Genomic DNA, 22,029 nt, shown 5'->3' on the forward strand with positions numbered 1-22,029 from the left:
AAGTCTATCACAGGAAAGCTGTGAATTAAATCATTGACGAATTAAATTTAAAAATGTTTTATAAATTTAAATCTATCCATTAAATATAAATCTAATGTCAAAATTGATAAATTTAGAAATAATGGATTTAATATGATAAGTGTCAAATTACAATGCGCCCGGATTATCTATATTAAATCCACCACTTTAAATTTGTCAATTTTGACACTAGATTTGTATTTAATGATGTAAAAGATCCTTAAGTTTAAATAAATATAATTGAAAACTATTTGATAAATCAATAATCTAATTCACTTTTCAACTTTTCTGCAATAGATCCCATGTTTGATTATGAATATTTTAAGTACAGCTTTAGGTACAGTTTTAAAATGTTATGTATAAATCAACCAATAAAGTCGTATTAATGTTTTAAGACAATAAATAAAAATTATGAATACTAATTTTAAAAACCGAATTCATATTCAGCATCTGAAAAGTGAATAATCTCATTCTAATGTTCAAAAAAGAATTATTTTTTGTTGAATAATATGACGATAAATATATCACGTCAGGATTTAAAAAAGTGACATTATAAAATTTATGAAGTGATATAAAAAAATATGTAAATAAATAAATAAATAAATATATATATATATATATATATATAATTCATATTTTATTGGATATAAAAGTTTATGCAATTATAATTACTTGTATCCAAATAAAAGGATTACATACATCTCAAAAATTGAAAATTTTGGTTTCTTTCTTTGGGATATTTCTTGGGATACTTGTACCTATACAATTCTCATTCCTTAGGATTTAGTCAATTTCAGTTACATGCTCTTTTACATATAATAAAATATGCAATAAAATATATCTTATATACACTTTTATATACAAATGTTATTCTTTTTATGAATTATTATTTGTATGAATTATTATTTTACTTTATAATTTCACTTACAACTTTATAATTTATCATATTTTTTTAATTTTGACGCAATTTCATTCTATGATCGAATGTAGTTCTTTTTGTGAATTAGCATTATCAGTTAATTAATTTAGTTACTTTCGGTAATCTGTATCTTTTCAAACATATTATTTGCTAATAAAAACATGTTTTCAAACATGTTATAAAATAAGACTTGAATTTGTGTATGTAATTAATACTTCTACATTAATACTTATACACTTATATAATTATTTATTATCTATAAAAAATCTAAGCTTATGAAACATGATTTTATATGTAAACACACAAAAAATATAGAATATGCAAAGGTATTTACGCAAAAAAAAAAGACGAGAATAATTTAATGTACATTTTCATAACATAGAAGTAGTTATTAATATTTAGTAGTTATTGCATATTAACTTAACGAATAAAATCGTTAATTTTTAACTGTTATTGAATTATCAAAATATATGATTTTTTTGTTGTAATACTTTTAGTAAACAATTGCTTAGTTAATTCTCTATAATCCACTTAATATTTTTATTTTAAATTTTTTAGCTTGTTTTGTTATTAAATATTATATAGAGTCAAAGAATAATTAGAATATCAATTTTTGGCCTGATTTTCATATCGCCCACTATATACGTTTTTTCTATATACGTGTCTTAATCAGAATGTAAGGCGTGCAATGTTTAACTTCAGAAATGGAGATACTATGAATAAAATGGGATTTTTTACTAAACCATCATCGAAATATTTTTGTTTTTAAAAACATAATTTTTACTTTTTTACATTTAGATATTAAATTTTCATATTACATTATATACAAGGTATCCCCCCAAAAAATAGCCAATCATATGCAGGTAGAGCAAATCAATTCGAAAAGTTCTGTGTATTATTTTGTGATTTTCGCAATAGTTAACGAGTTATTAATTTATGAAAATAGTCAAATTGCAAGCGCGCGGTGAGATAGAACCGCCTAGTGAGACATGCATTCGCCGTTGCTAGGCACGTATGGAGCTCGCTAGGCGCACGTAATGTAATGTACATACGTAGATGAAAGCGTAGCCAATGTCGCTTGTATTCAACAATTCCATTTATTTTATAATATTATATTGCAGGAGAAGAATTTTATAAAGAGAATACACGGACAGGACAAAGTGAAGTATATCATATATAAGGTCTTGAAATAAAAAAATAGATTAATCGAAATCAAACATTCGAGAAATTATTACGATGTTTAACAAAATCTTATTCTGCTATATATTCATGACATTAACTTAAGAAACAAATCTACTTTTCATATACAGGCGGTCATTAATTACTAAAGAAAATTCTCAACAAATAATAACGATGATCATAGTTATCGACTGCGAACAATGATCGATAAATACCGTAATTAATAAATTTCTTCTCTCTTATTATATATTTCATAATTATAACAATTAATCGAAATAACGTTTTTATAATCGCATAAAGAAATTTTTAAAAGATAGATATTTTACGCATTTAATAAATTTTGGCTATAAGACATAACGATAATATAGATGTATAACTATAAATTATAAATATTCTAGTAATTATAAATATTCTATTGATAATATAATTTCTGTATACATATTTATATATATTTATAAATATGTATAAATATGTATAAATATGTATATATATGTATATATATTTTTACAAATATTGCTTAATAAGAATTGCTTAATAAGAATAATTTTGGTCAAATTAATTTACTCAGCAATTAACTTATCCAATATTACCAATAATTCATAGAATTATAGAATTATTAATTATTTGTCTGGCATATAGAAAGAAAAATTTAATTTAATTAAACTAGAAATAATAAATTGTATAATTAGAAATTTTACTATAATTTCACTGACTGAATTACTGATCGATTAAATTAATTGGAATTTTATTATTTTTATAAAATATACAAGATTTATTACTTAACAAAAACTTTTAAATGACAAAAATGCTTAGAAATATCAACTTGCCTGGAGATAATAAATAATTTGTAACAAACAATTTTATTATAAATAGAAATGTATTTATTATCCATGATTGTTCCATATCAAAAGGTAAATCGAACAGATGGAAGTTCCTTATGAGATTAGTTAACAGAATACATAAATTTATAATATATATTATTGGGATCCTGTAGAGAATAATGCTAAGAATGCACTGGTAGCACCTACGGAAAGTATATAATTTACTGCAGGTGTGAATGTTTTCAGAACGTAGAACGAAGAGACAATGACGAAGGCAAGAAAAAGGGCGTTATTGTAGAAAATTGAAAATGTTGTTGCTTCATAATCTGCTACTTCATTCTTCTTCCACAAAATCCTAGATGTTTAATAAAAATTAATATCTTGTAGAAAATCTAATCTTATAATAGTAATAAACTATCTATTGAAATTAACCAAAGTTCCACTAAAAAATATTATGTAATATTCAGTGTATTATTAATCAATATATGTATACATTATTTGTAAGAAATTTAAAAAAAAATTCAAGATATTACCTTTCATCTTTTTCTTTCTTGCTCATCTTTTTGTCTTCAGCAAGCTTGCGGTTTATTTCCTTAGTAACAGCATCTTCTCTTTTTACAGCAATCTGTGTAACATAATACACATATAAAATATTATTATATATTTTTATTCTTAGATTTATATTATATTTTTATATTTTTGGATAATTTATAAAAAATTTCATAAAACATACCTTATGTTTGAGAATGAATTTTGTATTTTTATATGCCAAGGCAAGAGCATATGTACTTGCTAATGTAACCAGTATAAAAGAGATTAAGTTGGAATAGAGATCGATTAAATGTATTCTCCAAAACAACCCTATAAAAAAACATAATAAAATATAGTCAAAGGTAAATATTTATTATTTATTTTGTAATAAATATTTAAATAAACAAAAGTATATCAATTATATTAAATTATTTGCTATTAATAGAGATAGATGAATCAATGAATGAAAACAAATTTTCAATTAAAACTTTCTGTTAAGTATATTTCTATATAAAATAATTTATTTAAACATATTTAAATACATAATCAATTATCAAATTACAAGCTTTGCCATCAAAATTATATAAGAACCAATTGTAGAATTTGTTTATTAAAATAATGATCATTAGTCTGTAAACTATTCAATTTCTCGATTCCTTAGCTGTATTTTAAACAATATAATAAATCAGACAATTGTGAAGTTTTATACAAAAGGAATCTGTTTGTATAATGTAACACAGAAAAACAATGAAAGAAGCAATCTGGTGCTTTTGACAGGTTTTTGCACTCACAAATGGGTATCGCCGAAACAATAAAGGCATTGCCGTAGAATAATGCCGAGGATTTCGTCGAGACATTCCTCGAGAAGTCCTGTAGCAGCAGCTCCTCCTCTTTAGTAAATGCCTTAGACTTCCCCGACATTTTCAATATCAGCGACAAAACCAGACGACCGTTCGACCACTGTTTGGCCACGAGGGTTGCAATTTGACGGTCAGAGACGGTCAGAAACGTCAGAAACAAACAACACGCATGCGTAGAAAGCTACGCTGTGGAGCTGCCATATGGTGACGTGTCCGTCGTCATCGTTGTTCGTCGATATCGATCGATCTGAGGTGTAGATACGTCCTGCCCTCTGCAGGAGTCACTGTAAACTTCTTCGACGGTAGATTAGAAAATCAACTTTTCAATCGTCAATATTAACGTCTGCACAATGGAACAGATTTTTAATACATGTATCGTTTTTTTCGTTTTGCAAATTATTTAATATAAAATGTTCTAATATGTCAACATAATTTACATTATTACATACAAATTACAATCTATCGTATTCTAGTATGTCTATCGGAAATGATCTAAAAAAATTGTCTAGAGGGTGATATATTATGCAATATCGGCCTACTCATTTGAACGGTGTCTATTTCTGAGATCAAAGAACCCTCTAAATTTTGGTGGCCTTCATGTCTAAACATAGATAGATCTTAAAACCTATGAAAACGTAGATATTTGTAGAGTTTTACAAAATAATTTTATACTGACTATATATTTGCGTTATAAAAATAAAAAGATAATGTTATGAAATTATTTTTGAAAATTATTTTTAATTTATTTGTAATTTATTATTCTTAATTTATTTCTCTGTATTTATTTAATACATGCACTTTGTTCTTTGTGTTTTGCAAATTTTTTTTCCGCGAAATATTTAATTCATTAGATACTTCTATTATTTATATTAAGGTAATTTATTCAAAATGTTTTCCTAAAATTCAAATTTTTATAAATAGTTATTTTAAAATTAAACATTTTTAACATCTTTGATATATTTTTTATGTCTCGTAAATTTGTCAAATACAATATGCAATTCAATTTTTATTAATTTATTTGTTTATTAATGTAATCATTTGAGATGAAATTTCACGAAAAAGAGAAATAAAATATCTTGATGTTTCAGAATCAATCAAGAAAAATTTTTATATTTATTGTTAATTTTTGAAACAACTGAGAAATGTCTCAAGTTAGAGTTTGGAATTTTTAATATAAACACGACAAATTATACTTTTTGTAACAAATTGCATTTCAAAATTTCGCGTTTCCACTTCTGGTTCTTTCTTGGTTTCTACAGAAGATCTCTAAAAATATCTCTATGAAAGATCACCTCTAAAAATGTTTCTATGGATAGAATCTTATTAGTTTGAAGTTAACCGACAACTGACAATTTTTTAAACTAACAATTTCCTTTTAGAATTGTGTTTATTTAGAAACCTTTGAAATGTGTTTAAAAAAATTTGATAACCATTTAAGTAATTTAATTAATAATAAATTAATTTTAATTAATTTATTATTTTTATATCGTGCAATTAGCTAGCATAAATGAATTAGAGAAAGTTTTTGTACATATTTCATATAAAGAGTTTTAAAAGTATAATCTAAAAGATTTAACAATCATTTGAACAATTTAATTTAAATATTCTTAAACTATTTGTAACTAGTTAACATAAAAAATTTGATTAGACATGAAAATTTCCTTTATAGTATCATGACATTTTACAGATGTGGATCGTCTTAATTACAATTAAAACTCATGACATTGTCGATGTTTAATTTTCTCTTGCGTAATTTTCAGAGCGTAGCCATAACGGAACGACGTTGACGCTAAATGCCGTCGATCTTCGTCTTGAAACGAGCCGATCAGACGACGAATGGCGCCCGGCGTCAGCATGGGCCGCGTTTTCTTCCCTGATTTTTCTGATATCCGAGTTGCGTTCTATTGCAATAACGAGAAGACGCTGTCCGAGGTAAATCGACGTCATTCCTGGAAAACTCGTCACATCCAACTTGACAAGCCTATCGGTCGACCGAGCTTCGAGTGCGGTTCCGATCGTGACTTTCATCGCGATTGCGCTCTTATTTCGTAACATTACTATCGCAAAAACTCCTCGAGATAGCTCGAATAATATATCTTCTTTAGGAGTATTAAATTTAAATATAGTCACAATGGAAATACTCATGATCGCAATGAAAATTACACATAGATAAAAAAAATGAAAAATTACGTCGATACAAGAACTCGATAAGAGAAGCTAAAAGAATCGACGCTAAAACATAGTTGTCGGTGCGTGAACATACATCTATGACGTTAATGATCGTCTCGACAACGATCGAAGATACAACAAATTATTTACGCCAGTTGATATTTCTATAATCGTTACTTCGCAATCGATAATCACCTAGGCAGCAGTTCTATTATCAATCGTTATCGAACACAGTCGTTAGTGACGTAAAATACTTATGCAGTGATCGTTTTGACTAAAAAATGAGCGGTCCTTTTCCTTCCAAATAATTTTAAATCTCGCTTCGCTTGCAATGATCTCACCTGTAATTATTAGCAAAATAGATTAAACTAACGCAAATTTATATGATATTTATATGTTAATCGTATTTTGAATTATATAGTTTATAATTAAATCATATTTTTGGCATACGATATTCTTATAAGAAAAAAACCATGTGACATTGATTTTGTTTATGTGTAAGTTGCAGTCACGAGTACGTGGCGCGTGCGATGGAGAATTCCACGAAAGATTCTTCGCCGCCAAACAGGATTGGTCACAATAACCAAACAGATAAAGACGACTTGCGCCATAATGAAGTTCCTGTTATGCCGCAACAGACGCAATTCTCGTGTTCTTTATACATTTCGCGTGCCGGTGGCCTTCAAGATCAGGGCCACAGTATCCAAGGTGATATGCGATTTTTTTCGTATTCTCAAGATGAGACTTGTGTTTTGCAATAATAATTAGAAATGTTAATTTGATCAATGATGACATGAAATAACGATGTAATATCTAATATTTATAATTTTATATTAATTATAATAATTATAATATTTTCAATGTAATGCCAGTTGAATGGCATAACATATTAAAAGAAATAAAAATTAACGAATCCATTGCTCTAAATCGATATTTTGTTATTTATTTCTTGATTAGATTCTAAATTGTTGCGATCTCATCTCGAGGAAGCTATCGTCGCTTCCGAACCGTTGTCAACGTGGCAAGTCTCTGAAACTCCATGTGGTCTGATTGCCGCTTTCGTGCGAGAAAACGATGCCGAGAAACTGTTGCAACGCGGCGACTTGGCTCAAGTGTTTGGAGGACCTGTACAAGTATATGATTTATCTTCAATTATATCATCTCTACTCTTTTACAGGAAAAATATAATTTAAGATATATTATAAAAACTTTATTATTATAACTTTATTTTTATTATAAAAACTTTTCTCGCACTTTGTTATTTATTTTGCTATTATCAAATACTTTATTACATTTCTTAATTGTGATGTCGAATCAATTAATTTTATAAAAATATTTAAAAATAAACTAAAATATCTTTTGAATTTATATTTTATTTTCATCAGGTAGCGCGATTCTCAGCGAGAGATTCTCGATATCGCCAGGCGGTACTTCTGAGAGATGTACCATGGGCCATACCACTGCAAGATATAAATTCAGCTTTAGTGAAACAAGGGATCGTCGCTGGAAATGTCGAACGTTCACGACAATTTATTCGCGTAGAAGTACACACATAATGCTTTACTTTTTATTCTACCTAGATAATATCTTATCATCTCTATTACATATGCTATAGCTATAGAAAACAATAAAATGACCGATTTTCTAACGCTAAAACACAAAATTAACATGTACAGTACGTATTAGTGGTAACAGACTGGTGCAGACTGTTATCTTTGTTTACATCCATAAAAAATGCATAATGCATACATAATTGTAAACCAGTTCTCATAATGGAGTTCTAAGTAGCTAAAGATACGCCCTAACCGGTTTTGAAAGTCGACTTTCGAATTGCTTCGTAAGCAATCAGTAGCTTTGCAATGAAAAAATGAAAATGAATGTGTCAAGATAAAGGTCGGAACAAGTCTATTGCATAAGTCATGTTAATGTAAATACGATGCATAATGTATGTAATATAAATGTAAAAAACAGTGCACAACGTAATATAATAATTAATAGTTTGGCAAAAAAAAAAAAAAAACGGAAAATATGTCAAATATATGTCAACTTTCGCCAATTAACGCAGGTTCTCGACGCGGGTCATTACGAAGCTTTGCTACGTCAAGGTCTGGATTTTTTTGAAGTGGCTCGTTTCAATGCCACCCCGGAACGCTGGTGGCGTAATGGCAGCTGCGGAGGAACTGCATACTCCACCGATTCTTCGCGATATGCGTCAGGAAATGACGGAGGCAATATTCCGGAGGTGTACCAAGAGAATGTATCGCAAATGACGGACAACGTGTTGCAGTGCTACCGGTGTCAGGGTTTCTGGCACGTGGCCGCCAATTGCCGGCACTTGCCGCGTTGCGTCCGTTGCGGCGAGCCGCACAGCGTCGTGTTCTGTCCAAGGCCGCGTAACAACCCTGTATGCTGCCACTGCTCTGGGCCTCATCACGCCGGTAGATCCTTTCCTTAGGAGATTGACGTGTCTTTCACACATTAATCTTCACCATCTATTACGCATACCTACCAATAAAAATTAACGAACAAAGTAATATTATTTATGTGTGATTTGTTATGTATGTATGATAGTATCAAAAAATGTTTTTTAATTATGTGCAAATGTATTTCTTATTCTTGGTACCATGTGTATTTTTAATTCATGAATAATCGCTTTGTTCGTTGCTCTTATCGATAAATATATGTTAATTAAACAATATGTAAGGTGCTCAACAGCTGGAAAACGGAAGACATCAACAGATCGGAAAAGCTGATTTCTCGTCATTTAAAAAACATCATCACGTGAAAGTTGACTATGATTCAACAGAAATTATGCCATCTGTTTATAAAAGAAATTATGATTCTTGCAAATCACCTCGCACGTTATAACAAATGTTCATTATTGTTCATTAATCATAAACATGTTGAGCAATTTAAAACGAAAAAGACACTAAAGAAAAAAAAGAAAAAGTTAGTTTCTCATTGCGAAATGTAGAACTTGATTAAAATTCTTTTCAAGAACCAAGTTGAAACCTTTACCTACTCGTAATAGAATGTTCTTGCAAACCATCTTAAATCGTGATAACAAATAGTTTCTATTTCCATTTGTCTATTGCCAAAGTCGTATGTCTATTGCCGCGTGTGTAAATTATTGAAATTACCGTTACGTTATCCCGCATTATACCCACGCGCAGTATGGCTATAATGTTTTTTCATTTTTTATTACAGGATATAGACAGTGTCCAGTCAGATTGCAGCTGGCTAATGCGACTCCCGTGAGTATCACGTTGAGTACGACACGCACGGGGGGTCAATATCCAGCGAATGTTATGAACAAATCAAATCCCTCGTGTCACTCTCTGAGGCAGAACCACTGTTAAACACCATTGTTTACCGAACAAAATTGTGTAAAGAAGTAACAGCCTCATTAGCATCGTTTTCGAAATCTTAATGGATCTGCATAACATCTCTCTACATTGCATAATAATAATTTACCGCCGCGAGCGAAATTTCACGATGCCGTTACGGAAAAAGAAATGTAGGAATATATTGGCAATCTGGTTTCGCTACATATAAAAAGAAACTGTCGCTTTTTTGACTACGGAAATATTTGCAAATGGCATACAATTTACATTTTATATTATAAAAATAAATTTATATTTTATATTATAACAAATTTTTAGGATTTTCACTTTTAAGACAGTATAGTCTTCTTGAATGCCATTACACTTTGTGTATACGTTTCTTCTTCAAATTTTATGTATGAAATATATAGTTTTCATAAATATCAATTGTCGTGATATTCTGTGATGGGTCCCGGCCGCTATCAAAACGATTCTCATGCGATCGTGAGAAAATTCGACAAGATGTCACTTCCTTCTTTTCTTATCAAGTTTATAAGATTCTGTAAAATTATAGTTACTATCCGCAGAATCGTATTCCACCGTTTTGTTCCACTTTCTTCGTCCTAGTCCCTGCAGATGTAGGTCTCCCCACTAGTATGTCGCTGCTACCACCTCAAGATCATAAGAGAGGGAAGTTATACGCGGGTGTCATACCATCGCTTACACATTTAGTCATTCGATCGGCTACTAGTCCGGCCTATCCATGTACGACTGATGGATAGGCGCATTATAATTATAGACACATCATTTGTACGTGGAAAATTCGATCAATCGATTGGTTCTCGTAGATACAAACGATATCATTTAACTTAAAAGTGTTAATTTTATTTTTTAATAATTTTTGTGTAAAATTAAGAATATCATCACGAAATTTTCCGTCACTTTTCTTCCCTAAAAATATGTATCATGTGCCAAATAATGTTTCAAGTAACACAATGGGGTAAGTTTTTGGTTTTGTTCGACGTAAATATTAAGAACTATTATATATAAATATAAATATCAAGAACTATTCAGCCTGTAAGTGCTTTTTTCTTATTTTAGAATCTTTGAAATGTTGCGATCTGTAAATAACTGGTTCTTTTATGTCACGTGCGGTGAATTTATGTGAAAAATTTTGTGTATCAAGATGATTTTGAAATATACGATATGAAGAATTTAAGGAAATATAAAACCGTGTAACGTGCAACGAAGAAAGAGAAAAGAATTACAAACGAAAAGAAGATCGGTAGTTTGAAAGAAAAGATGGATTCGGTGTACTCGACGTTTTTCCTCATCGTGTCGATATGCAGTTTGACCGCTCAGCAACCAACGTTTTTCAGAAGTACATTCAAAGGATTGGCTGGTCTCACACCAAGCGCTGTCGCACTTGCGAACGACGAGATACGAGCGGTTTATTATCATGAACAGACGGTAGCAGTTGTCGATCTTGGTCCGAGAAATGAACTACATGATTGTAATATAATCGAAGTATAGTAAGTATGATTATTACAATTATATAAGAATTGCTTTATATCGTTAGATTAAACCGGTTTTCATGGTTTAATCATTAATCCTTTTTCTATATAATTCTGCGCAATCTTTAACACGCATCATTAACTCTTTCAGCGAGCCGTCCGAGGCTACAGAAGTTTTGCGAAACTTATCTGTGACTTTACAACCACAAGCGGTGTCCTTCTCGGAGATAACAAGACTCATGCAACAGTGTGAATTGCTGGAGAGGCTACGAGTGGAGGCTACATCTACTTTGCCTACAAACGCACTGAGCAGAGGGACCCGCATAGCCGCGAGTTCCATCACTCTGTTTTCTGGTATTCTGCCAGGTTAATCATTTCTATCATTTTCAAACCAGTACACAGTTTCATAGAATTACAAAATTTGTTAACATAAATTGAATATATACTTCAGGCACAAAATGGTGCGGCACGGGTGACATAGCCGAGAATTATCACGACTTAGGTGATCTGCCTTATATCGACAGGTTACTTTTAAAATGTCTTAATTTACCAATTTTTCGAAAATATCAGGAAGACATTTCTTTATGCTTTTCAGATGCTGTCGCAATCACGATCTCTGTCCAATAAAAGTCCGAGCACAACAGACCCGATACAATCTTACTAATTATTCGCTGTATACTAAGTAAGACTATTAACAGATATTAATAAAAAAATCAAATTTATTTTTTGATGAAGAATTTTAGTGCATTTTTAAATTAATGTATTTTTAATGTTATATTGATTATTGATTATTGAATTTCCTTACCATATCTAACAAATTAGAAAATTTCTCTTACTCTACTTATCTTAAAATTTATCTTAAAATTATCTTTACGTAAAATAATCAGTTTCAAGGATTGTATTATTTACAGATCACATTGTACTTGCGATAAAGCCCTTTATCAGTGTTTAAAAGCTGCCAATCATCCAACGGCGAATTTGATGGGACAAATATACTTCAACATTGTTAAGGTGCCGTGTATAGAAGATATAGGAAAAAATCGATATCCTTCCTCAGATCCTTTGAGAAAATTTGTACCTGTGAAAAGAGTATATTAACCACATGAGATTAATTAGCAGTGTGTTTATTATCAGACAGTGTGTTATATTAGCAGTGTGTTTATTATCAGTGTGTTTATTACCAGAGAAACGTAATTTAAACAAATTGTTCGAGTGATAAATAAATTAACCTTTAGAATTAATGTATATACAATTAAATTGTAAATATATTTTTTGCATTATGCATATTACATTATTTGTATAACTGCGAATACCTTTTTTTAAAAATGGCGTTGTTTCAACATACATTTGAATTCATATAGAATTTTCGATTGAGGAAAAAGCCTGATTCAATGTTGGTAAAGAAGTTATGAGATCTCTTATATTTTTACCAACACTAGACGATCTATGATTATATAAGTTTCCTGCAATAATTTATTAGTTTATTCCAAATCAATTTTTTTTTTTAAATTGACGTGTAATTACCTAGTAGCCACAAAGTCTCTTTTCTAACATGCATATGAATATATGATAATAATTTATTCAATAAAAGATGCAGATCCTTATCCGAATATTTCGGATTTTTCAGAAAAACATCAATTTGATCTTCGCTGGAATTATGCAACATGTTGGCCAGTATACGTATAGATGCTGTTATCTAAAATAAAAAGAATCTGAAAATATGATTCGTAAACATAGGTTGTTATATAAAAGAGAAAGAACAAACCTCACTGACACGAGTCATTCCATCTGAATTAGAAAACGTTATGTAAAGATAATCAACAACTTGTGGCAGAATATACTGCAAATGTACAGTGCATATTGGTGAAGAAGACAACAAAGCCAGCAACCAAATAGAATTTGAATTCTCGTACAAAATATTCCGTTTTATAATGATTTGAATAAGTTCTGACATTTCACTTTCTCTATAATAAATATATATTAAACTATTTCTTGCAAATTTTATCTTTGTATCATGAACCGTGAAAGTGGATAATACTTACGATATCTCATGAATTCCCACATGTACGTAGTGTAAAAGTGCATATATTACAGAAGGAAGAATTGAGTCGTCACAATTATGTAACAGTAAAATCAAATATTTCAGACAGTGCTGTGCATGTAAGATAGAAAAAGCCTTATTGCTTCCTGTAATTAAATTACCAATTGTCCAAATGCAAACATCCTAATAAAATATAAATATATATATTTTAAATTTATTTCATCATATCTATTTATCCTTGAATTCTAGAGAAACTTACCAGCAGCGCATAATTTAAGCTTTCCAGTTTGATGAGCAGGTATGGAATAATTGCCTTTCCCAACGCAGTACACGCTTTTGTATTTCCCAGAGCAATGTTACAGCAGCAATTGGCTGCATACAATTGGAAAGTCGGATCGCTGCCAGACAGATCACGCACTAGACCTGATAAGCTTTGATCTACTTTTAAAAAGGCACTTATATTTTCCTCCGACTGAAACAAATATAAGAGATTAGTTATTATTATTACTCAAGTCCTGGTTTTTAAATATAAATTGTTTTGTAAGATATTAGATTGTTCGTTTAGAGATTCCAGATCAATCACGTACCTGAATAAGAGCATTAGGCAAGTATCTGTAATCCACGAAAGATATTCTTTTCTTCTTGAGAAGCCTCGCTCTCTTGCCAACATATTCAATAGAAAAGGATTCAACCCCTGGATATTCTCCCAAGTTAAGGCGATTTCTGTTCCAGGCGGATGTGCGATCCTCTTTTCTCTTCATCGAAACAGTTTCCCTGAGTTCTGTTCGTATGATTTCGACCATATTGTCGTTCATACAAAGTTTCGCGGCTTCGCCTACCTCTTCATCGGTAGTCTGCATCTTAAACTGAATTTCATAAATTTCTCGTCACAAAACGGACGCACGAATGCTCGTCGCATCGTTTGAATCTTCGAATAAACAATCCAAATAACCTCACTTTCTTCTCATGTTTAATAACAGAAGAACTGCTTAATCAACGGCATGCTTTCGCGGAGTGATATTACAACGCCCTGCATTATCAACGGAAAAGCGAAAATTCGTCATGAGATTTCGCCAAAAGTCAAAGATGACGGAAGATTCGGCGCATGCGTGATGTCTCTCACTTGCTCATATTCTTATTTCTAGCGTGTGATGCAGCTGATATAACATTGCATTTGTACAAAACATTGATCTCGAGGATTTTAACAATAATATCGGTAAGGCCGTCGCATTTTATTAAAAATTTTTATTAATTTCTTAGTCGGTTAAAGATCCAGATCTAAATAGCATAAATCAGCAGGCGTATTTGGAGAGCGTCGCATAAGATGGAGGAGGTTACGAGGTTAGAGCATCTGTCTCTGGTGTCGAAAATCTGTACCGAATTGGAGAATCACTTGGGATTAAACGATAAAGACTTAGCCGAGTTCATAATACATCTGGCCGAGAAGAACAGCACATTTCCAGCGTTCAAGAAGGTACTGATTGAGAATGGAGCCGAGTTCTCGGATTCCTTCATGGCTAATCTCCTTAGGATAATACAACACATGAAGCCCGCAAATACGTCCACCGAGAAATCATCCAAGTCTATAAGCAGGCAGGATGAACTGGCGCAAAAGTTCCCAGTGTTGGCATTACCGAACGAGGATCTACAGCGTGATACGAATGACGCCAAGGACGAGGACATTGTCAACGACGTTATGGCCTCCTTAGAGGCGTTCGCGCCGTCCAACAAAAAGCAGTCTACAAATACCGAAAAAAGTAACGATCGGACTGACAATATCGAGAAAAAGAATAAGCGAGGAAGGAGAAGCAGAAGCAGATCGAGGGACAGGAGACGATACAGATCTAGATCATTAGATCGGAAGGAAAGGCGACATAGATCCAGGACGCGTTCCAGATCGCGAACACGTCACAGATCGCGTGACAGAACGCGCAGAAGGCGTTCTGGGTCACGGGAACGCAGGAGGTCGTTGTCTCGCAATCGCAGGGACGCGAGATACTCGAGGAAACGTGACGCCGATAGATCCAGATCCAAATCTGTCGAGGAGACACTTTCTGCGGAACCGGAGGTAAATAAAATTTACGCGGGTAAAGTTGCGAACATCGTGCCGTTCGGTTGTTTTGTTCAGTTGGAGGGTTTGAAACGCCGCTGGGAAGGCTTGGTTCATATCTCTCAGTTGAGGAGAGAGGGTCGAGTGGCGAATGCGAGTGACGTGGTTTCTAGAGGACAGAAGGTTCTGGTAAAAGTTCTCAGCGTTGGCGGGCAAAAAGTATCCTTGAGTATGAAGGACGTCGATCAAGAAACTGGAAGGGATTTAAATCCCGTGGTGCCGATTGTAAAAGCAGATGAAGACGAGAAGCATCTGCGTAATCCAGATAGGCCTACTTCTTTGTTGGAACTTCAGGGTAATTATGACGAGGATGAAACGTACTCGAGAAAGCGTGTGCAACGTCTGTCGTCACCAGAGAAGTGGGAGATCAAGCAGATGCTGGCAGCATCGTGCATCGACAGGAACGAGTTACCGGAGTTTGATACAGAGACCGGGATTCTACCGCGGGAGGATGACGAGGAGGAGGACGTGGAGATCGAGCTTGTTGAAGAGGAACCACCATTCCTGCATGGTCATGGCAGAGCACTAGGCGATCTCAGTCCAGTGCGAATAGTAAAAAATCCGGACGGTTCGCTGGCGCAGGCGGCAATGATGCAGAGCGCCTTGGCGAAGGAGCGAAGGGAACAAAAGATGTTGCAGCGCGAACAGGAGATGGACTCTGTGCCTACCGGATTGAACAAGAATTGGATAGACCCGTTGCCAGAAGCGGAAAGCCGCACGTTGGCGGCGAACATGCGCGGCATTGGTCTGCAAACGCAAGATCTGCCCGAATGGAAGAAGCACGTAATAGGCGGTAAGAAGTCTTCTTTCGGCAAGAAGACCAACCTGACGTTGTTGGAGCAGCGTCAGAGTCTGCCGATTTACAAACTGCGCGATGATTTGGTTAAAGCAGTTACGGATAATCAGATCCTGATTGTGATCGGAGAGACCGGTTCGGGTAAGACGACGCAGATCACGCAGTATCTGGCGGAGGCCGGTTTCACCGCGCGTGGCAAGATCGGCTGTACGCAACCGCGACGTGTCGCGGCCATGAGCGTGGCCAAGAGAGTAGCGGAGGAATTTGGCTGCTGCCTGGGCCAGGAAGTGGGCTACACCATTCGTTTTGAAGATTGCACCGGACCAGAAACCAGCATCAAGTACATGACAGACGGTATGTTGCTGCGCGAGTGCTTGATGGATCTCGACCTAAAAACATATTCGGTAATCATGTTGGACGAGGCGCACGAGCGAACGATACACACAGACGTGCTGTTCGGCCTATTGAAGCAAGCGGTAGGTCGTAGACCTGATCTTAAGTTAATCGTTACCAGCGCTACTCTAGACGCAGTCAAGTTCTCGCAATACTTTTTCGAGGCGCCGATCTTCACCATACCTGGACGCACATTCGAAGTCGAGGTAATGTACACGAAGGAACCGGAAACGGATTATTTGGACGCCGCGCTGATCACCGTTATGCAAATTCACCTGCGTGAGCCGCCGGGTGACATCTTGCTCTTCCTCACTGGTCAAGAAGAAATTGATACTGCCTGTGAAATTCTTTATGAACGTATGAAGTCATTAGGACCGGACGTGCCGGAACTGATCATTCTTCCGGTCTATTCGGCTTTGCCCTCGGAAATGCAGACCAGGATATTCGAGCCGGCACCGCCCGGCTCACGCAAGGTCGTTATTGCCACGAACATCGCCGAGACCAGTTTAACGATCGACGGTATATATTACGTCGTCGATCCTGGTTTCGTCAAGCAGAAAGTCTACAACTCTAAAACCGGCATGGATAGTCTCATAGTGACGCCGATTAGCCAGGCAGCGGCGAAGCAGAGAAGCGGAAGAGCCGGCAGAACGGGGCCTGGAAAGTGTTACCGGCTTTACACCGAGCGGGCCTACAGAGACGAGATGTTGCCTACTCCGGTTCCGGAAATACAACGTACAAATTTAGCTACTACTGTGTTACAGCTGAAGACTATGGGCATCAACGATCTTCTGCACTTTGATTTCATGGACGCGCCACCGGTGGAGTCGTTAATCATGGCGTTAGAGTCGTTACACAGTTTGAGTGCCCTCGACAACGAGGGTCTACTAACACGGTTGGGTCGGCGAATGGCGGAATTCCCGCTAGAGCCAAATCTATCTAAGATGCTGATCATGAGCGTACATCTTCAGTGCTCAGATGAGATTTTAACTATCGTCAGTATGCTGTCCGTGCAGAACGTCTTCTATCGACCGAAAGATAAGCAAGCTTTAGCTGATCAAAAGAAGGCCAAATTCAACCAAGCCGAGGGTGATCATTTGACTTTATTGGCAGTTTATAATTCCTGGAAAAATAACAAACTAAGTAACGCGTGGTGCTATGAGAATTTTGTACAAATCAGGACATTGAAGCGCGCTCAGGATGTGCGCAAACAATTACTAGGCATAATGGACAGACACAAACTGGACGTAGTGTCAGCCGGTAAGAACACAGTACGTATACAGAAGGCAGTGTGCTCGGGATTTTTCAGAAATGCCGCAAAAAAAGACCCGCAAGAGGGATACAGGACATTGGTCGATAGCCAAGTAGTATACATTCATCCGAGTAGCGCGTTGTTCAATCGCCAGCCGGAATGGGTAATCTATCACGAATTGGTGCAGACTACTAAGGAGTACATGAGAGAAGTGACGACCATCGATCCGAAGTGGTTGGTGGAATTTGCACCCGCATTCTTTAAGTTCAGCGATCCAACCAAGCTCAGTAAATTCAAGAAGAATCAAAGACTGGAGCCGCTCTATAATAAGTATGAAGAGCCGAATGCATGGAGAATATCTCGTGTTCGCAGGCGACGTAACTAAAAAATACGCTTAATAGTTTATATAAATATCGTTTTGTTATAATAATTTGATGTATTTATACTTTTGTGTATAATTTTCTCTTTATGAAAATGATGAGAATGACCGAAATTAGTATTGACTCAAAGTAGTGTAGCTTTTATCATTTTTATGTAGCAAAACTTCTTGCATCTATAATAACAAGACTGTGAAACAAAGAACATTTTTATTTTATATGTGTAATGTAATAGCTTTCTTGATATATGTGTAACGAAATGCTTTCATTATTAGGAAGCGAGAAATGAATACAATTTACGACGTGGCGAAGATGTTGAATCGATTTTTATTAGAATGCCACGATAAGATTGGAGAAATGTAATGCGATTATTGAATTATGTACAAGAATGTAGTTACAAAAAAGAATTATTTACAGGGCTCTGTGCGATGTACATACTTGTAAACATTGTAATATATTATATTCATTTATGTCACATTAAATTTACGATATTCTTTCTGTTTTTCAAATATCTGCTTCGGTAAAATATGATACAACGAATCGAATAATCAGTCTTTTCATTAGAGAAGAGGACATTATTTGAAGATTATATATTTTTCAGTCTTTCCCCTCTTAATTAATTATTAAATTTATTAAATAAATACATTCTCGATAACATTTAATAATATGACAGGAAAGATTTCCTTATTTATTCTTTCCGTTCTTTTTCTTAAATTCACTTCTGATTTATAATAACCCAACTTGTTCATGGACGCATATACATTTTATATGTAACACGTCGATACACGTATAAAAGAATTTGTAGGAAATTTGTAATTTTCCAAAAAGACAAATTGATATTTTGTGTAATCAGGAAATATCACTTTTCTTTACTTCCGCACTTATGATATCGTTCAGTAATACTATTTCTTGGCTCGATGATACAAAGTATATCTTCGGGAAAACAATTCTATTCAAATTGAATTATTGAGATTGTTGCTTCTTTTTCACTAATTCCACCAATTGTTTGTAACGTGCCTGGCATTCTTCCTGTAAAAAAAATGATATAATTCAGGAATTAAATAAAAATTAAAAAATTTATATATAGAATCTAAGAAGAAATATACAGTATATATACTTTGAGTAATCGTACCTTTGTCTTTCCTTCAATACAATTTGCAATTTTTTCCCACCTATCTACAGATGTACCTTTGGGATATTTCGTCAGAGCCGCCTCTAATGCTCTTTGCTGTTCTTGACTCCACTCAGAAGTGCTGACTGTATTTTCACTACGGGTCTTGATTTTTTTCGGTTTCTCTTCCACAGAAACTTCCTCCACTGATTCACTAGGCTTCAGTCCTTCTTCTTTTATCTAACGAGAACAAAATACATGTTTTCAAAATACTCCATTTTTTTTTAATCGATTCGTTAAGAAGCAAAAATTGAAGTACCAATAATAACCTTCTTAGCCATGTGCGTAACTTCCGCAACGGTACGATTCATAACGTTCGCGATTTTCTCCCATCGTTCTGGGGTTCCACCAGGATATTTCTTCACATATTTTATCAATTCTAATATATCATTATCAGTCCACAAGCCACCAGATACCATTGGTTTCTCATTGACGTGATTCGAATAATCACAATCTTTTTTCTTGCTAGTCTCCTTAAAATTATTACTTCTTTCTTGCGGAGTAAAACCGGGCCTACGTTTTCTGACGCTGCGCGTTATTTCAGGTTCAGGCTGTTCGTTTTCTTGTGCTCTGAAATATAGACATTTAAATCAGACGAGAAGTATGAATAGCGGAACACAGTTTTATATACTTACAATGCCTCTTCTTCTTTTTGCCTTTGCTTTTCTTTTCTCTCTTTCAAGAGTTGGACGATAAGGCAAACAGTAGAAGGTATAGCTATCACGGAATTTATTATCCATTTTGTTAATTGGAATGGAAGAATGTTCCATGCGCTTGGAGTAGGAATTTTTTCCAAAATATCATCTAGATCTGGAATTTCTGTTTTGCTCTTTCTATTTTTCTTTTGCATTTTTTGAAGTTTACTACCAAAAACTTGCTCCTGTAATCATAATATAGCAAGCATTAACTTTTATATGATATTGTCTAATAAAAAAAGGACACCTCTACTGATTGTAAAAAAATATTACTTACATAAGTATATCGCTTTTCATAATATGCCGCCCAAGCTACAAGATATTGCCCTATTGAGATAACTACAACCAAGATAGTACTCATCTCCAATAATCCCATTTTCCGGACATGACGGTAATAATATACTGCCGATCGCCAATTTGGCAGTCCATTGATGAGCACATTATCATACTTTTGTCGCTTTCCAGAATCTTTCAGAATATCATAAACAGCGACTAACTGTAAAGAATGCATGAAATAAACTTCAACATTAATTAAAAAAATTCAGCATCCTTTGCTTTTCCGCTACTAAAAATACCTTTCTAAACTGCAACTCCGCATCCTCTGCCGAATTTTTATCTGGGTGTAGTTGCAGCGACAGGCGTCTGAAAGCCTTCTTGATCTCCGAGGCGTTCGCGGACTAGAAAAAAAAACAATTTACGTCAATCTTAATTAAAGCTCGTTGCTTTGCATGCATTTTTGCGCAATTATATCAACACTGTAAATATCGTTCAAACATATCTGAAGGAAATACCTGCGTGACGCCCAGCACATCGTAAAAATTTTGATTGACCTCCTCGACTACATCAAACACCTCCAGCTCGTCGTTGTCCCACGCATATGAGGATCTAATGAACACGTCCAGGAAGCAGAGAACCCCGAGAATGATCGACGGTAGATTCATCTTCGCCCACATGTAGACATAGTTAGTACCAATACACGCGCGTTTCTTTTCGTTGCACCGTGCGATATTTATGCATTACTAAGACATAATGCCAATTCGTTGACGATCACCCTGATCGGTCAGCGCGGCCCGGGAATCAGGTTAGAAATCCTCTTTTTGCCGCAGCAGTGTTGCTATTAGGGCCGCTTTCTCGCGCATGCGTATTATGACCAATAGTCATATCTAGGGCTGTAACATGACATACGTATGTAATAGGTGTTAAAATTTTGGCGGGCTCCATGCTAGGATGAAATAGGTTAAGTAAAGTAAGTATTTAAATATTATTATATAAAATATTATTGTTATTAAAAATAAATATTATTATTTATTATTTGTTATTTGTTATTAAACATAAACATAATATGGATATAATATGGATATACCCAAAAGGGATATAACCAAAAGGGAACCATTAAAAAGTATGCTCGTAATTTTAAAATATTTTATTTTAAACACAAATGTATTTTATTATATACTTTTTTTCCTTATATTTACAAAAATATAACTTTGTTAAAAAATTAATGTTATTGTAGGTTACTAATATTAATTATATTTAAAATTCTATGTAATTAAATAATTTTTATATAATTTTTACGATTTTTACAGTTATTTATTTTAGATAGCCGTCTTTTAAACTTATTTATTTTCTCACAATTCAATTTTCAATCTTTTATTTATTTAGTCCTTTATTTTACGAGCGATCCTTTTCTAATTAGAATTTCAATATTTAATCGTGCCAATAAATAAATTTTAAAATAAAATATATAAAATATATAAAATATATAAAAAAATATATAAAATATAAATATATATATAAATATAATTTGTCTTGTGTTAAGTATATTTAATACAATTGTATATAATTATAAACAATTTTATA

At 33.7% G+C, this 22,029-nt stretch overlaps 6 protein-coding genes across 11 annotated transcripts; 3 read left to right on the forward strand and 3 right to left on the reverse strand.

The window, feature by feature from the left end:
• Positions 1-2,974: 2,974 nt before the first annotated feature.
• On the reverse strand, positions 2,975-4,540 carry LOC105424561 (translocon-associated protein subunit gamma). Its single transcript, XM_011634857.3, has 4 exons — positions 4,260-4,540; positions 3,671-3,798; positions 3,471-3,562; positions 2,975-3,292 (listed from the first exon to the last, which is right to left on the reverse strand). The coding sequence occupies exons 1-4, from the start codon at positions 4,387-4,389 to the stop codon at positions 3,094-3,096; spliced, it is 549 nt and encodes a 182-aa protein (XP_011633159.2). The 5' UTR covers positions 4,390-4,540; the 3' UTR covers positions 2,975-3,093.
• A 1,552-nt stretch (positions 4,541-6,092) lies between these two features.
• LOC105424557 (uncharacterized) lies at positions 6,093-11,084 on the forward strand. Of its 5 annotated transcripts, none has more exons than XM_089078883.1 (7): positions 6,093-6,260; positions 7,000-7,205; positions 7,455-7,630; positions 7,883-8,041; positions 8,563-8,935; positions 9,705-10,820; positions 10,922-11,084. In XM_089078883.1, the coding sequence occupies exons 2-6, from the start codon at positions 7,028-7,030 to the stop codon at positions 9,854-9,856; spliced, it is 1,038 nt and encodes a 345-aa protein (XP_088935009.1). In that variant the 5' UTR covers positions 6,093-6,260; positions 7,000-7,027; the 3' UTR covers positions 9,857-10,820; positions 10,922-11,084. The 5 variants fall into 5 exon arrangements, with proteins under 5 accessions (XP_088935009.1, XP_088935008.1, XP_088935007.1 ...); XM_089078882.1 differs by having other exon boundaries at positions 6,164-6,260; positions 7,006-7,205; XM_089078881.1 differs by lacking the exon at positions 6,093-6,260 and adding an exon at positions 6,651-6,840.
• A 38-nt stretch (positions 11,085-11,122) lies between these two features.
• LOC105424558 (uncharacterized) lies at positions 11,123-12,623 on the forward strand. Its single transcript, XM_089078884.1, has 5 exons — positions 11,123-11,352; positions 11,486-11,700; positions 11,786-11,858; positions 11,930-12,016; positions 12,246-12,623. Exons 1-5 carry the CDS (start codon positions 11,123-11,125, stop codon positions 12,430-12,432), a joined length of 792 nt encoding a protein of 263 aa, XP_088935010.1. The 3' UTR covers positions 12,433-12,623.
• Positions 12,036-14,412, reverse strand: LOC105424559 (uncharacterized). The gene is made up of 7 exons (XM_011634856.3): positions 13,963-14,412; positions 13,635-13,847; positions 13,377-13,558; positions 13,100-13,298; positions 12,859-13,030; positions 12,648-12,797; positions 12,036-12,412 (listed from the first exon to the last, which is right to left on the reverse strand). Exons 1-6 carry the CDS (start codon positions 14,233-14,235, stop codon positions 12,688-12,690), a joined length of 1,149 nt encoding a protein of 382 aa, XP_011633158.2. The 5' UTR covers positions 14,236-14,412; the 3' UTR covers positions 12,036-12,412; positions 12,648-12,687.
• A 36-nt stretch (positions 14,413-14,448) lies between these two features.
• pea (ATP-dependent RNA helicase pea) lies at positions 14,449-18,785 on the forward strand. 2 transcript variants are annotated; one of them, XM_011634848.2, is made up of 2 exons: positions 14,449-14,591; positions 14,675-18,785. In XM_011634848.2, exon 2 carries the CDS (start codon positions 14,700-14,702, stop codon positions 18,309-18,311), a length of 3,612 nt encoding a protein of 1,203 aa, XP_011633150.2. In that variant the 5' UTR covers positions 14,449-14,591; positions 14,675-14,699; the 3' UTR covers positions 18,312-18,785. The 2 variants fall into 2 exon arrangements, with proteins under 2 accessions (XP_011633150.2, XP_088935006.1); XM_089078880.1 differs by having other exon boundaries at positions 14,455-14,591; positions 14,672-18,785.
• Positions 18,608-21,306, reverse strand: LOC105424556 (dnaJ homolog subfamily C member 1). Its single transcript, XM_011634849.3, has 7 exons — positions 20,961-21,306; positions 20,745-20,846; positions 20,447-20,665; positions 20,110-20,354; positions 19,744-20,044; positions 19,436-19,654; positions 18,608-19,332 (listed from the first exon to the last, which is right to left on the reverse strand). The coding sequence occupies exons 1-7, from the start codon at positions 21,120-21,122 to the stop codon at positions 19,267-19,269; spliced, it is 1,314 nt and encodes a 437-aa protein (XP_011633151.2). The 5' UTR covers positions 21,123-21,306; the 3' UTR covers positions 18,608-19,266.
• Positions 21,307-22,029: the final 723 nt, after the last annotated feature.

This window comes from Pogonomyrmex barbatus, unplaced genomic scaffold, assembly GCF_055798465.1.
Source record: "Pogonomyrmex barbatus isolate J1 unplaced genomic scaffold, ASM5579846v1 scaffold3, whole genome shotgun sequence".
Classification (NCBI taxonomy): domain Eukaryota; kingdom Metazoa; phylum Arthropoda; class Insecta; order Hymenoptera; family Formicidae; genus Pogonomyrmex; species Pogonomyrmex barbatus.

What these genes read in the sequence shown, in the direction of transcription:
- LOC105424561 (XM_011634857.3), bottom strand. Translation starts at nt 4,389, where the DNA reads ATGTCGGGGAAGTCTAAGGCATTTACTAAAGAGGAGGAGCTGCTGCTA. An exon ending in AATTCATTCTCAAACATAAG is followed by an intron (nt 3,563 to 3,670) that starts GTATGTTTTATG and finishes TATGTTACACAG; the next exon opens with ATTGCTGTAAAAAGAGAAGA. An exon ending in AAGAAAGAAAAAGATGAAAG is followed by an intron (nt 3,293 to 3,470) that starts GTAATATCTTGA and finishes TTAAACATCTAG; the next exon opens with GATTTTGTGGAAGAAGAATG.
- LOC105424557 (XM_089078883.1), top strand. Translation starts at nt 7,028, where the DNA reads ATGGAGAATTCCACGAAAGATTCTTCGCCGCCAAACAGGATTGGTCAC. An exon ending in TCAGGGCCACAGTATCCAAG is followed by an intron (nt 7,206 to 7,454) that starts GTGATATGCGAT and finishes TTTCTTGATTAG; the next exon opens with ATTCTAAATTGTTGCGATCT. An exon ending in CTCTGGGCCTCATCACGCCG is followed by an intron (nt 8,936 to 9,704) that starts GTAGATCCTTTC and finishes TTTTTATTACAG; the next exon opens with GATATAGACAGTGTCCAGTC.
- LOC105424558 (XM_089078884.1), top strand. Translation starts at nt 11,123, where the DNA reads ATGGATTCGGTGTACTCGACGTTTTTCCTCATCGTGTCGATATGCAGT. An exon ending in TGTAATATAATCGAAGTATA is followed by an intron (nt 11,353 to 11,485) that starts GTAAGTATGATT and finishes TAACTCTTTCAG; the next exon opens with CGAGCCGTCCGAGGCTACAG. An exon ending in GTTTTCTGGTATTCTGCCAG is followed by an intron (nt 11,701 to 11,785) that starts GTTAATCATTTC and finishes TATATACTTCAG; the next exon opens with GCACAAAATGGTGCGGCACG.
- LOC105424559 (XM_011634856.3), bottom strand. Translation starts at nt 14,235, where the DNA reads ATGCAGACTACCGATGAAGAGGTAGGCGAAGCCGCGAAACTTTGTATG. An exon ending in GTGGGAATTCATGAGATATC is followed by an intron (nt 13,299 to 13,376) that starts GTAAGTATTATC and finishes TATTTATTATAG; the next exon opens with AGAAAGTGAAATGTCAGAAC. An exon ending in GAATGACTCGTGTCAGTGAG is followed by an intron (nt 13,031 to 13,099) that starts GTTTGTTCTTTC and finishes TTTTTATTTTAG; the next exon opens with ATAACAGCATCTATACGTAT.
- pea (XM_011634848.2), top strand. Translation starts at nt 14,700, where the DNA reads ATGGAGGAGGTTACGAGGTTAGAGCATCTGTCTCTGGTGTCGAAAATC.
- LOC105424556 (XM_011634849.3), bottom strand. Translation starts at nt 21,122, where the DNA reads ATGTGGGCGAAGATGAATCTACCGTCGATCATTCTCGGGGTTCTCTGC. An exon ending in CGGAGTTGCAGTTTAGAAAG is followed by an intron (nt 20,666 to 20,744) that starts GTATTTTTAGTA and finishes CATTCTTTACAG; the next exon opens with TTAGTCGCTGTTTATGATAT. An exon ending in CAAAAAGAAGAAGAGGCATT is followed by an intron (nt 20,045 to 20,109) that starts GTAAGTATATAA and finishes TCTATATTTCAG; the next exon opens with AGCACAAGAAAACGAACAGC.